At 38.2% G+C, this 14,467-nt stretch overlaps 1 protein-coding gene across 4 annotated transcripts in view; it reads right to left on the bottom strand.

Moving 5' to 3' along the window:
- Nucleotides 1-2,106: 2,106 nt before the first annotated feature.
- Nucleotides 2,107-14,467, bottom strand: part of COMMD10 (COMM domain containing 10) — a 114,608-nt gene continuing 102,247 nt past the window's right edge. The window contains exons 7-9 of one of the 4 annotated variants that reach the window (XR_012761954.1): nt 4,798-4,899; nt 3,302-3,361; nt 2,644-2,660 (exon numbers count right to left, since the gene is read on the bottom strand). Coding sequence is in view for 2 of the 4 variants with exons in the window: in XM_075411637.1 (XP_075267752.1) it covers nt 2,622-2,660; nt 3,302-3,361 (99 nt within the window). In the remaining 2 variants the exon portion in view is untranslated. Of the gene's footprint in view, nt 2,661-3,301; nt 3,362-4,797; nt 4,900-14,467 lie in introns of all 4 variants that reach the window. The other 3 variants (XR_012761955.1, XM_075411637.1, XM_075411639.1) reach the window with 3 other exon arrangements.

Below are 14,467 nucleotides of genomic sequence, written 5' to 3'. Positions count from 1 at the left end.
ATGGTTTCTTAGTAAAAAAGAAATGGTAACCACTGTTACAGAAATCATAAATATCTTCATCCGTCTATAAACAAGGATGAACACTTCATAAATTTTACAGAATCCTTGTAATATTAGTCCTTCTCTTTTCCTCTTTAGCATTATTTTAGCACTTTTTAAATATTTCCTATTAAAACTAGATTTAAAATGCTCTTTTTTGTTATCCCACACTTTGATTTTTGGCCAAATTTGCATCATGGCTAACACTTGTGGGTTAGTTCAAAACACTAGATACAGTTACACAACTGGCCACAGTTTTCATAGTCAACCCTGGTTTACTTTGTTTCTCCAATTTTCTTCCCATTCCCCTACTATCTAAGTTTTCCTCCTTCTTTGCCTAATATTTTTTTTGGTATTGATACTTATCCTGTCTTTTACAGTGTTCCTCCTCTCTTCCTTACAGTTTTCCAAGTCCCAAATTCCACCCTTGGGAATATCCATTACTCTGCTATGTCATTCTTTTTTCCCACGCCCAGTTTCTTCCTGCTCTGTCTTTGACTTCTTTTTTTTTTTCTCAGACATGCCTGCTAATTTGTCCAATGCTTCTGGCATTCCAAACTGGTCTTGCCTGCATCTCCTCCTCCAGGATTCATCAGTCACTGCCTATATTCACGAAGATAACTTAACCCCTCTCTCACACTCGGACAACTGCCTTGGTATGTCCTGCATCCACACAGGAGAGTCTTCAGCTTGTTTCAGACCTGACTTCCAGAACTTAAGCTCTGGAAACTCAGGGAAAACACTCAAGAGCAGTGTCCTACCACACCACATACTGCCCTACAGAACCAGCAGAGCAGCCAAGACCTAAGTGTCAAGAAGAAGGGGATTTTCCTAGCTGTGCTAACTACAAAGCACTGCTAACCCTGACAGGTAGAGGGAACAATGGGGATGTGCTCACCTGCAGACACAGACCAACCTGTGCAGCCTAAGATGGGCGAGCCAGCAAACTGCTGCAGAATAGCCAGACTGAGGACATGATGTCTGTGGGTGCGAGTGTTACATCCCCAGAAGACAAGGCACGTTTGCCAGCGGCTTGAGATGAGACTTGATTTTCGCAGCCAGCCTCTCAAGGTGTACAGCGTAAGATTCTGCCGTGCCATGGTGACTCATTTCTTCTTTCCAACAGGGTAATAGTGTTACCTTACCAGAGTGGTGCAGTATGGTCTGGCATTTCAGTTCTGAACTATGATAAATCTGTTTTTTCTCTTCGGTGCCCTTTAAACACATGTAGGCTGTTAATGACTTTATCTTCTAAATCTATTATCTCACAGCTTAGGCAACTGGTGCAAACCCCCTCAGTATTCTAGAAGTAACAGCACAATGCCTAATAAACCAACAGAAAAAGCCCAAAACAACCCTCCAAAAGCAACAAAGCAAGAAATCTGGCACAACAGGACCTAAACACCAGTTATTCAAAACATACCTTTTGGCTATACTTACATCTAGTGTCACGAGCAAGCAAACCTCAAAAAAAAAACCTGGCTGATTGGGTATTAACCACCCCTGTTTTGGGCATCTGGAAGGAAAAAGCCTTGTTCAGGGAATCCCTTAGGAAGAAAGACAAGGTAATGCCGAAGATTTTTATCTTCTCTCACCTTCTACTGGCCTGGAGTAGAGAGTTGTATACTGTGCCCATTATCAAGGTACAGCAAGTTGCCTGTCAACAAACGGCAACAAACAAGAACTAAGATGACTTTCACCTTCTCATACTGTTCATGAACCTCCGTTCATCTGGAACTAATGTGTGAAAATACAACTAACTTGGCCTTTAAGTCACTGTACTTCATTTCTTCCTGTTAGATGTACAAATGGTGGCGGACAACATGAGGAAGGATCAACAAATAGGTTTCAGAAATCTGACTGTCAGCCTATTTCAGTGTTCTTTGTTATACACTCTGAGATTTCTCCCCCGAGTTGTACAACAGACTACTTAGATTCACTGGCATGCATGCGCTGCTAAGAAGCTGTGTTTATTCTCAGTGCCAAAAGTAAACACTGAAATCTGCAACATTTTTTATTATTTAGAACAATCAAAAAAAAACCCCTAAAAAATAAGAAAGATAACGAAATTAAGTTAAAATAGCCCAGAACAAAACCAATCCATTTTTAAATTCTGACTTTATTTTGACAAATTTGCAATAAGCTTTATCAATCATGTGAATAACAGTTCAAAAGGATGGAGATTTTATTAGCTGTGTATTTTACTACTACTTTTATATTCCTTTTATGTCTAAAAAATAGATTTTATTCCTGGTCCCTCACTAGTATGGAAATTTCTACCAGAATCACGTAACACTCATAACAGGACAGAAAAAAAAAATCTCTGAAGCAGCGCAGCATTCTTTTCTGCAAGTAAAGCCATTCTTCAAAATTGCTCAGAAAACAAGAGAAACTCCATTAGAATCTTCAGACTCTTAACAAAGTCTCTTGGCTAATGTTACTGGTCTAAAAAGGAGATAAGTCATATAATTTTACAGGAAGCAAGCCACTGAATCCTTCAGCAAACACAGCTTGGCAATCTATTTTCAATTCAAAATAATGAGGTGGCAAGACTGCGATGGAGAAATAAGTCTTCAAAAACATCACGTAAGAGAATCCAGCTGTGCTTGTATAGTTTCCAGCTATTTAAAGGAACAAAAAAAGAGAGAAAAAAACTCCACTCATATAAAATGTTGTTTAGAAACATGCAAACAGAACACCCCCCCATTCCAGTATCTTCAACTATGCATACTAAATCTATTCACATAGCAATAAAAAAATCCTGTACTCATGAATATTTGTTTTTACATGAAGCTATTAGAATTCATTGCTGCAGTCTAAATATTCAAATTTTAAAGAAACAGTTGTCTAAATACTGCCTTTTTTACACGCACAGATGTTTTGCTGTGAATTTCCAACGCATAATAACAAGGTAAAAAAATAACAGAGTTAATTTTGACTGGATTACGAGCCTGGCATTTTGACTGAATATGTAACACAAAGATGCTCTTTCCAGAGAGCTCCTCATTGTTAATCACCAGCTACTCCTCTCGATCTAGCTGCCAGGTATGCTTACAATGACCCAAGCCCTGCCTATTCCAAATCGGAATGCACAGACTCTTCTTGAAAATGCTTTATGCGATCAAACAAACCCAACAGCCTTAATTAAAGTAGGATCCATTTTCCTTCCAGTTTCATTAGATTTAATTCATATAGGCAACACTTCCTGCTGAGCAACATAAGGTGTTTACAAAGAAACTATAGTATTGTAAAATCTACAGACCTTGTTATAGAACTCAAACAGCTCCTGATGACTAAATTCTACAAACACTTTCTTCAGGTTCTGTGAAGGAAAAATAAAAGAAAGGCAGGAATAAGCATACTCATTATTTTTTTTCTTTTTGGTATTCATTCCAGTAATTCAGAATGTGAGATTAAGCTACACGAAAGATAATGGCTGCAACAGTTAAGTTTTCCTTCCATTCACTACAACATCCCTCATATTCATATTCCATTTTAGAGAAGAATTCAAGTCTACAGGTACATCTGTTCTCCTGCTGCGAAGAATAATAATAAAATATCCAATGAAAATGATTTTGTTACCTATTTTTTAAGTCAGATAAAAATGAAAGATTACATTCATCTTTCTCAGCAGTCCATCTAAGATCTGGTAAATACCATTATACAATGACTAAGTCAGTAGTGTATTTGATTGAACTTGCACAGCTATTAATGTACTGCACCAGCACAGAGCTAATACTTGCATTCATTAATCTAACAGTTATGATCTTAGCATACTGACACTACTATAGGCATCTATGCACAGATTCAGCCACAGTTAACAATTAACACAACAGCTTCAAAGCAGTGCTTAAACACTAAAAAAAATAAAATATCACAACTGATGGAAACTACTGTGGATAAAACAGATGGTGGTAATAATCCTCTGCATGCGTGTGCTGATGTCGGTGGAGATGGGGGTTAAATTAAAATTTCTATTCTTGCTTAATTCACTAGCAAGAAACAGGTAGTTTAATGCTTGCTACTTTCAATCCCAGTGCAGATCTATCCAGACTGTTTCTAGCCTCATTCTTTCTACTTTGCTTTGTCACTTTTCTTCTTTTAAAATAAACCTCTATTACTGCACATTCTCTGTGTTGTTCCTGGAGTTTGCAAGGCTTGGAGGCATTCCTGAGGATAACAGTTGCACTCCCATAAACACTAAAAAGGCTCTGTGAAAACTGAATCTGGGGACATGTCTACTCACAAAGTATTATCAGCTGAAATAATGTACACATGCTAATTTTGTTTAACTAGTACCAACTTCAGGTATCACTTAAGTCAGTAGAAAACCACTTATTTATCAATGCAGCTTAAATGAACGAGGACACTTTCGCACACAGACAAGGCTGTGGGCCAGATGCTGTGTACTCTCATACCAATGCAAGTCGTGATTTAAGTCAAATAATGCTGTTGAATTTGGTGCACCAAAAGCACAAGAGCAGCAGAAGCCCTGGGAACTCAGGATAGGTACTGCCTGGTGCCTGCTCCTCAAAAAGAGCTGTAAGACACAGGAAAGTGATAAAATGACTGGGGCCAGCCTGTCTGGTGCAATTCCTCCTCCCCTCTCTGCAGAAAGAAGGATCTTTTCCAACAATTTCACGAAGGCTACAAAAGCCTAGAAAAGGACCAGTGATTTGCATGAGGGACCAGTCTTCCCCCTCTGGGAAGGAACAATGCAATTCTGGGAATCGTATGGTGAATACGAAATAAAATTACCAGGACAGCAGTTCTCTTTGCCATGACTCCAGCTGATCCTCCCTCCAAAGAGCATAATGCCGTGACAGCGAAGCAAAAGCATTTTTAAAGGCTTTCTAACAGCTAAGAAACAAAGAGAAAGCAAACAAGTGGTTTCTTCAGAAAAGAAAGAGGGTAGAGGAAAGAAGAAATACACACTAATTGCAAATGGATCTACCATTTCAGCCTGGATGTTTGCTTGGCGTTTGCCTTTCCAGAGGATTCTGGTGTTTTAATGGACGGAAGCGAAACTGAAAAGAAGAGGTTCAGAATAAAAGGAAGATATCATATATCTTAATCAGTCACAATGAATAGCCAGGGTCATCTCCAGCACTTTTTCTGGCAGAAGAGTCTGCTGCATTTCAATACAACAGTTTTGCAATGCCGGCAGCGAGGGGCAGTTGGTGTGTGACACCTCCAACCACCAGATCTCATTTCTCTGAGCTCTGTGTCTCATTCAAGATGGGCATCTTCCGGTACTACTTCAGATCAGCACGCACGATCAACTTCTCACACACAAAAAAAGCAGCTGAAAAGCCTGTCTTCCATATTTTGCTCTACCCACATTAATTACTGTAAGTTATAAGATAGGATATGCAAATGAAAAAAAGCGTGGTCCTTTTGATTCAGGTTCTTTTTATACTACAAAATCACTATGCTTTATGAACAGGCTGAGATCTCTCTTCCCATTATTATTTAATAATCACAGTCTAATAACTAAGACAAAATTTACATTGCCTTGTGGCAGGCAAATGTCTGTGGAGATCTAAAAGAAAGCATGCCATGCCAGGCTCTTTCTCGTCTGGGGGTGGAAGTGTCAATGGGAGAGAGGATATAACAATCTTTTATGAAATATGTTGTTTATCTGCACTTAATCCTTGCTGAAACTGAATTGTTTCTGTGTGTAAAAACCTGGTACATCTACTACACCACTTCAGCAGAGAGCGGTGTCACAAAAAAACGTGCAGAAGTGTGGCACCTGTTGAAAATGTTATTTTTACAACATTAAATTTCTCAGTAGTATGAGTCCCTTGAGCAAAGGGACAAACGATCATTCTTCTGTGATCAGGAGTTCCTATATAGACCACAAAAACATCATATCACTACCAGGTCCCTGCAAGAAAAATGTATGTCTGAGCAGGCTGATGGCTCCCCCTTTTTAGCTGAGATATCCATTATTCGCTTATTTGCTTTGTTCTGTGTGAATACAAACACCTGCAATTAAAACAATGTGTCACACTATTACCATCCAGGTCTTTAATCATTCAGTAAAATAATATTAGAAATGATTGTATAGATAGAATATTGCTAAATCTCCCAGAGCAGGCAAATTCATAATCCACGGAATTTTGCTCAAAAACACAAAATTACAAATGGCATAATTTTTTCAACCCGAACTGAAACATAGGATAAAAAAAATCACTTTCAGCTTACTGACTTAATTAAATGTCATTGTGTGCAGATGAGAGTCCCAGCCTATTTACAAGAAGTGCTGTCTTCTTTTATCTGCACATAAAGGTTTTCAGATGTTGTCTCTGACCTAGTATGTGTTTCCCAGAACGCAAATAAGAAAACAGTAATTTGCTGGATGTCTGACTTCTTTCATCCTTCTATCAAGTATATCACTCTCTTTTCATCTTTGCTGATAAATTTCCTCCCATTCCTCACCTTCACTCCACTCTTTCCCTCATTTTTGGCATCTCATTTTCTCTTCGCTGTTATCGTCTTCACGTGAAAGAAAACTAAACAGAGTAACCAGAAAACTAAACTAAATTTATTCCCATTCTCACACTCAGTCACGCTTATAATTTTTTCTAATTACATCCCAAACTTTGTCGCTGTGGCAGCAAAAATCCTGGCTCCTACTTTTAAGAGTTTTAGCCTTCAGGGTGACAGTTTCATAGCGTCAGAGAAACATAGCTGAAGACGTTATGCTCGTGAAGACAAAGAAATCTCTGAAATTCCAAATGTTCATTCTTTGGGTAACTCTGAAAACACGGAGACAGGCTTTTTGTCAGATTCAATACACATGGAGAGTGCCAAGGACAGCACCGGAGTGATATGGCCCAGGAGCATAGCTGAAGAGGTGACGTGCAGCATATCTTCAGCTAAATAAAGTTCCTGTTAAGTTCAGTGTGCTCATTTGCTGTTAAACATGACAGAGCATTGCACATACTACCAGGAAAGTCTGCATGAATTGCAGGTGTCACCCAAGACAAATCTTTACACCACTCTGAATCCATTGCAAGGAATATGGTCGTAAGATTTCTGAAACGTATGGTTTAACATATTCATCTCCATATCATTACTGAATGTATTTATAAGTGTTAAATTTAAATTTTAGTGCTATTTTGCCTTTATAGATCTAGATGGAATCTGATTTCATTCTACCTCTTTTCTCACCGCAGGTTTGTATCAATCTACAGTTTACAGCCTCCTGAGCACTTCTGTGAAATTCTAAGAAGTTCAACTGATTAGCGTTGTTTTCTCCCCTTATCTGTCTTCTCATTTATTGTCTAGTACTATTTTTAAAAACAACCTCTTGACCAGTCTCCAAAACACTGCTCAAAACCAAATTTCCTTGGGGGGGGTGGGGAAGAGAAGGGAAAGGAAAATTAATATAAAAACTTCAGCCAGCATTACTATGCTTACCCTATCCAAAACAGCCATTATGAATGTATGGCTAATTTTACAGAATACCCACAATAATTTAACATACACTTAGCTAATAACCACCAGCAAAAAATTAGGCAAATTTTTAGCTGAACACGATCATCAGCATAAAATGTCGAAGATGCAACTACACAAGAAGTAAGCGAGTCTCAAACTTCCCATTGCCTCAGCTAACATTTTATTTTAAACATGAATACCTTCTTGCTGCAAAATGTTTCTGTGGAAACCATGCAAAAAATATGTCTCCTTAAAATACTTTAGAAAGCAGAGGCAAATTCCTGGTTATAATCAAAAGGATTTAGGTTTTCTTTTTTGTGGGTCTAGACACTTCCACATTAACATGCCACTGCAAAAGGCTTCATTACTAATGACAAGAGTTTTGCAACCTTATTTATTGCCCAGCTGTATTCCACACATTTAACTCCCTCACCCCACACATAAGCGTAGAGCAAGGCACTAGGAGTTATAAATAAAGACAAACTTCTGTTTTTAAAGCTAACTTGAATATGAAAAATTGATATTGCTGTGATAGTTCTCAACTGCAAAGCTGTAACTACTTTTACAACGTTGCAAAACAAATGCCAAGTATTCTGAAGCAAACAGATGGAGGGACAGGCTGGTATGTATATCTAAATGTCTACTGATAATGATAACGTTCTATGACTGAGCACACGTAAAAAATTACAGTATATTCAGCGAAGTTTGTTAATAGTAACTAGCTGAAGCAACACATATCCCAGTCTCCATATTCTAGTATAACTTTCAATACTGTCCTGAGCCACACCTCAATTAGGCTTAAAGAAGAATATTTTCACATTTGCTTTCCATTCCCCCATTTATTCCTATTAGACATCCTTAAAATGTCAGATATAATGGAAGGATATGGATAATTAAACTACTCAGTTTATGGCCACATTCAGATGCATTCCTAAACAGACCTCGGTTGATTCTCAGTAGCCTACATATCCCTCTGGACGTATCACTGTCTGTGCCACATCAGTTCAGACCTCCTTTAAATTTCCTTGAACCCTGGAGAACTACGCATTTGCTAAGGCACTTACAGATGGGAAGAGGGCTGTAAGTTGTATCTCACAGAATTTATCAGCAAGTTTAAGCTGTTTGGTCAGAAAGATGAACTGTAGCGTGCTAAGAAAAGCAGACACATTAAAACAGACCAGCATCACTTAAAAGCACACCTGTTCCTTAACTCTCTGCACATAAGAGACAGCAATTAAGACTTCTTTATATTCCTACAGCAGTAGATGGATCTAATTCAGCTAAGGGATTCGCAGGGAGTTAAATACTGACTTATATATTCCTAATTACACTTCTTTCACATCATCAGAAAATGTGACCTTCAAACCTCATTCTTCTTCCAAGATTATTTCCATTTGCAATACCAAATAATTATTTTTGTAGAGAAAATAAATTGTGTGTTATGACTGAATTACATGCATTTTCAAGTCTCAGTGTGCAACTGTTATAAAACAGAACATCTTTCATACTAACCTCCTCTTTTCCTGATTGATATGTTAACATTTAGTTTGTACATATACAGCATTCTACCTTTCAAAGGTACATTTCTCCTTCATGTAAGCTCAAGAATTTCAAAGTCCCTGTGGTGTTTAGGGAGATCAAAATCAGCAGCATACCACAAGGATGTCCTTCCCTCTCTTTGCAATGTATTTATAAGCTCCCTGCCCAAAGTTCTGTGTTGATTCTTGAGATCTAATCAACACATTACTGGAAATTCAGGGTTTGGAGATACATACAGATAATCTTACTCCAGCAGATACAGGATTATCTAAGCATGTTTTCATGGGAAGTCCTAGAATAAATTCATTGCCCAGTCCGGTAGTGAGCCAACAGACTCTATAGCCATTTGGAGACCTGCAGAAGATCTGATATACTTCCAAACAGCAACAAGAACTGTTAGCCATTTCCATTTCACTCCTCCTGTTCCCCTCCACCCTCATGAAAATATCTGTCACTGGCTGGATGAACTGGTGCAAAGCTACAGACAAGAAATGGGACACAACTACTAAAAAGACCTTATAGGTTGAGAAGATCACAGTTCATTAGAGGCAGACAGGCCCCTTTCTTCACAGTAGGGGAGAAAAATGCTGTGAAAACGGAGACAATTACCTGGAAACAAAAAATTACAATTTTCCCCTCAATACACCTAGTCAGAGCAAATACCATCTTGCTAAAGAAAAGGGAGATGGCAAAGCATTTTTTTTCCAACAGCTGTATGCAGGCAGAGGAAGGTTCCTTTGCCTTGAAAGTACTTGTAACTTACATTTCTACAAATAACATCATTAGGTTAGTTGGTCTTTTAGTGATATTTGTGCATGGAAAATGTCTCAAAACCAGAAATCTTGAATTGTAGAGTTGTCATTTCTGTGTAAAGATTAAGTTAAATACACTTCTACAAAAAAAATCACAGTGAACAAACACGCTTTGGGGGGCAATAGGTGGTAAATGTGTATCAGCGCATGCCTATCACAAGAAATATTTAAAAGCAGGTCTTTCGTACTGATACCTCCCCATGTACTCTATGTATGGAAAATGGCTTATAGAAGATCTTTTGAAAGGCTGACTTATTTCTATGCCTGCTCTGTATTTTGTATATACCTTCACATGCCCTTTCCTTCTCTGAACACAGCTACACACGGTACAAATTCATTATTGACTCCTCACTAGTCTCTGCACAGGATCAGTCACTAACAGCATAAAGCATCCATCCGCACAAATGTGTCACACTAATTTCAGGATTGAACAGGAAAACGTGTAGGTATAATTCCCAAATACAGTATCCAGGAAAAGATGTCTTTGCAAATTGTTAGCTTCATTCGCTAACAGGCTGCTGCACAATTACTAAGAATACCACTGATTAATCTAGGGAGTACAGGTCCTCATAATGACAACTTTACTGCTTCTTCTCTCACCTAATTTTGTAAATTATACTGTACTATACTGCAGGAAGCTCTCTGAAGAAGCAACCTCACTGTAAGTTTAAACCAAATACACCCCTTCTTCCTATGAAATGTCACTATATTAAGTATGGAAAAAAAGAGTCTCAGGGAAAGCATGTACACCCTAATTGTTGCACATTGCTTATGCAGTGTACAGTCTGTAACTATAATTTCTTCTTTAGACAGAACTCTTGATAACTAAAATAAATTAATTTCTGAGAAGAAATTAAACTCTCTGATCTTTCATGTTTTGGTGCAGCTTATTTGGCACCGAAATTGTGATATCAAAAAAATTAAGTTCATGAACACTGCAAAGAAAAACAGGGAGTTACAACTCTGTGTTTCATTCATTTCTACCAGGGCTATCATGCAAACCGTCAAACACCATGAAGACCATTGAGTTCACACTTGTATTCTAAAGATATCTCATTTCAAGACTGACACAAAAGTCTCACATGCACCTTCAATGGTAAGGAAGTAACTTCTCTTCTTACTCCTGTGTTCATAGAGAACTACTGCTGAAGAAACAGAGATCCCAGCAGTAAGCATGATGGCTCCAGGAATGTTTTTTAGCTTTTCTGAACTCACATGTTCGCCAAATTTGATCACAGCCGAATTCATTTTTTACAAACAACATATGAAAAAGATGTCACGTAGGCATGGTTATTAAATATTTCCATTATTGTACTCAGAACATAATCCAGTTCTAGAAGCTAACAGACTGAGAGTAAATATTAAGTGCAGCTTTAGTCTAGCATTGGCATCTGAAAACTTAAGATTATGGACTCCAACGGCAAACATTACAATTTGCATAAGTATCTTAGGACAGTGAAGCTCAGCCCTACAGCATCAAAGGCAGACTGAGATAGATTTGTATGTAGATACAGAATGGTCAAAACCTCCTACAACAAGGTGAGCAGCTCAACAACCTGGACAGAGTGTTTTAGAGAGCTTCTCTCACACCTTGCTTGTAGCTGGATGTGATTATCCTTTATCTTCAAATCAGATACACATCTAAGGTTGGGTCTGAAGAAAGCTGGACTTGGAGAACATTCAAATTGTGATCCAAATCACCCAGCAAGCCATCCCGTTGCTCTCAACTAAAAGCCAGACAAATCTTTGTGTCCAGGGGAAGAAACCTGGGTTACTGTGTCTGCATCCACATCTAGAGCAACTGCTCCAACAGGAATTTTATATGGTGTAGTCACGCAGATGAATTAAAGCGATTTTAGATGACTAGAGGAAGTTGGCATCTTTTTGCAGCATTAGCTTTTGAACCTACCTGGTTCAGTAAGATACTGCAACACTGCACTGTTTTACCACAAAAGGCCTTTCTTCACCACCAGAAAACCTGAAAGTATCTATTGTTTCTACTGAGGTGCAAGAAAAGAGGCTGGATAAAAGATGCTAGTGGTGAGAGGAGAGATCTAAGGCAGCTCAGATCCACATGAAATCAATGTGAAAATACTCTTCCAAAAAAACGTGCTTAAGTATTTACAAAATGTCAAGATTAGATAATTTGTAAATTAGTTTTTTTGTTTGGGATGGGTCACTCAGAGTATGACCAGTTTGGATTCTGTTAGGCAGACAGGCAAAGATAAAAAGTTTGGGAGTTTTTCTGTGCTAAAAGGGTGTTAGTGGCTGTCAGCAGGTATATCTCTGATCTCCAGCAGGCAAATCATTCCAGCAGCTAGCAAATGGGTGCTTGCACACAAGTCTCAGCTGCTGAAAGAGAGTGGAAAGCCATGCGGGAGTGAGGCATGTTAACTAGCGGTCTAGTCCCCGGCAGGATTAAAGACGGAGCTCTTGGGGAATAAGACTGTTTTTAAAGTAATTATAATTTATTTAATTAGGAAGTCACCTACTACTTTGACTGTTTTCTAAGAAATAGAACGAGGATGTACAGCTTTTGCTACAATACTCACAGTTTACAAATAAATGCCAAACTCCTAGGCAGTATCTCCTCCTCACCAGAAGGAACCAAGCAAGGCCTCCAACCTGGGCTACCCATCTGGATCAAGTACACACCAATGTCAGACTGTGATGATAAAGACATTGCCACCCTGACACAAACACCAACGTTTCTCGGGCAAAGCAGCAGAGTACAGAAGTGGAAGACGTCTTTAAAAGCAAAGTTTCTCAAATGAGACAAAAAAGCTTTTCCTTTTCACAAGGACTGAAAAAAAAAGACTGGGTGGTCTTTTCTAATTATGACTCTGCAAAATAATGAGGAATGTGGAAACAACCACTTATTACGAAGCAATCCATCAACAACTTTTCTCCCTCAGTTTGGTGCTGAAGGCTACACATTCTAAAGATGCAAAATTAGATATTTTAGATTTTAGACAATGTAATTTCAGTGATCTTCTTGCTTCGGTACATTTGCAGAAAAGTTATTTAAAGCTTGATGCAGTGATGTGGTGTGAATTCTCACTGCCTACAAAGAAAACTGGACAGAGTGCTAAGGACAGAAAGTACTACAAGTCACGTGGAAGTGTTTTCACATACAGTGAAGATGAAATCAAACCACTCACCAACAGTTTCTTTCAAAGTCAGAATAGGAATATAAATATATAGGCAATACCCTCTCAGTGAAGAAAAAACCCAACTTTTGGCTGACAAGAAATTTGAAAGATGGTATCAAATCTCTTTTTATTTTCTTCAAGTCTGTGTGCTATTGAATTACAGTTCATGCACGCTGCTTTAAAAGAGAGTGAGAAATGTGAAGGAATACAGTACTAGATTTGGATTATTCTACAAATGGTTGGAGTACAACGCAGTACTCAAGCTGGCTGCAATGGTTTCACTGAATATCAAAACTAAGACACTTTTTATGTTTTTCTCTCAAAACAAATCCATTTAGCTTCAAATTAATTACATTTTTCTCTTTCAAGTCAGCACTGCATGATGCAAAACTAAAATGGTAAAGCAAGGAATAAAAAATTATATGGTGTAATCTTTTCATAAAGACATATAGGAAATTAATATTTAAAATTTGCTTAATGTCTTTCAGATTTTTACCTTTTTTACAATCTATGTTCTTCAATAGGAAAAATGGTAAAATGAAATCAGTTTGCAAACACTATTTTGTCTGTATGAACAATTTTATAAACTGATCTTTAAACCTATGTTCAAGATACTAAGTCACCTCTTCCAAAAAAATACTGAAAGCTTATGATTTGTTTAATCTTCTTTACACTTATTATAACACAGGTTAAAAGTGTAATATATGGGTTAGTCATTGATATTTAGAATTGCAATCTAAGAAGTGATGAAACTTTTAAAATAACCTGTTCCCAGATTTTTCTTACATCTCTTCTATATGGAGAGAATGCTAAGAATATATTTGTTGAGTACCAAAGGTCCTAAATTTAAATTTAAAAGAAAAATACATGAAGGAAATGGCTTAAAATAATTACTCTTGAAATAGTATTTATATGCTACTATGGAAAGGAAACACAACTTTTCTCCTTCTTTTGGTCACGAGAAGGTTTTCAAGATACACACTGCTCCCTACATCATTCTTGCTTCTAAATTAGAGGGATACAGATTTGATGGATGGACTGGCAGATGGATAAGGAATTGGCTGGATGGCAGCAACTAAAGAGTTACAATCCATGGCTCAGCGTCCAAGTGGAAACAATTAACGAGCAGTGCCCCTCAAGGATCTGCACTAGGACTGGTACTGTTTCATACCTTCATCATTGTCTTCATTAATGACACAAATAGTGGGACTGAGGGCATCCTCAGCAAGTCTGTGGATGACACCAAGCTCAGCAGTGTAGCTGGTATGCTGGAGGGAAGGGATGCCATCCAGCGAGACCTTGACAGGCTGGAGGAATGGGCCCTTGCAAACCTCGTGAGATTCAACAAGGCAAAGGGCAAGGCCCTGCTCCTGGCTCAGGGCAATCCTCAGCATCAACACAGACTGGGGGATGAAAGGACTGAGAGCAGCCCTGAGGAGAAGAACTTGGGGGTACCGGTGGATAAAAAGCTGGACATGA

Source organism: Opisthocomus hoazin, chromosome Z (assembly GCF_030867145.1).
Source record: "Opisthocomus hoazin isolate bOpiHoa1 chromosome Z, bOpiHoa1.hap1, whole genome shotgun sequence".
Lineage (NCBI taxonomy): Eukaryota > Metazoa > Chordata > Aves > Opisthocomiformes > Opisthocomidae > Opisthocomus > Opisthocomus hoazin.
The sequence above is the reverse complement of the archived record's forward strand: the minus strand, read 5'-3'. Positions and strand labels throughout refer to the sequence as shown.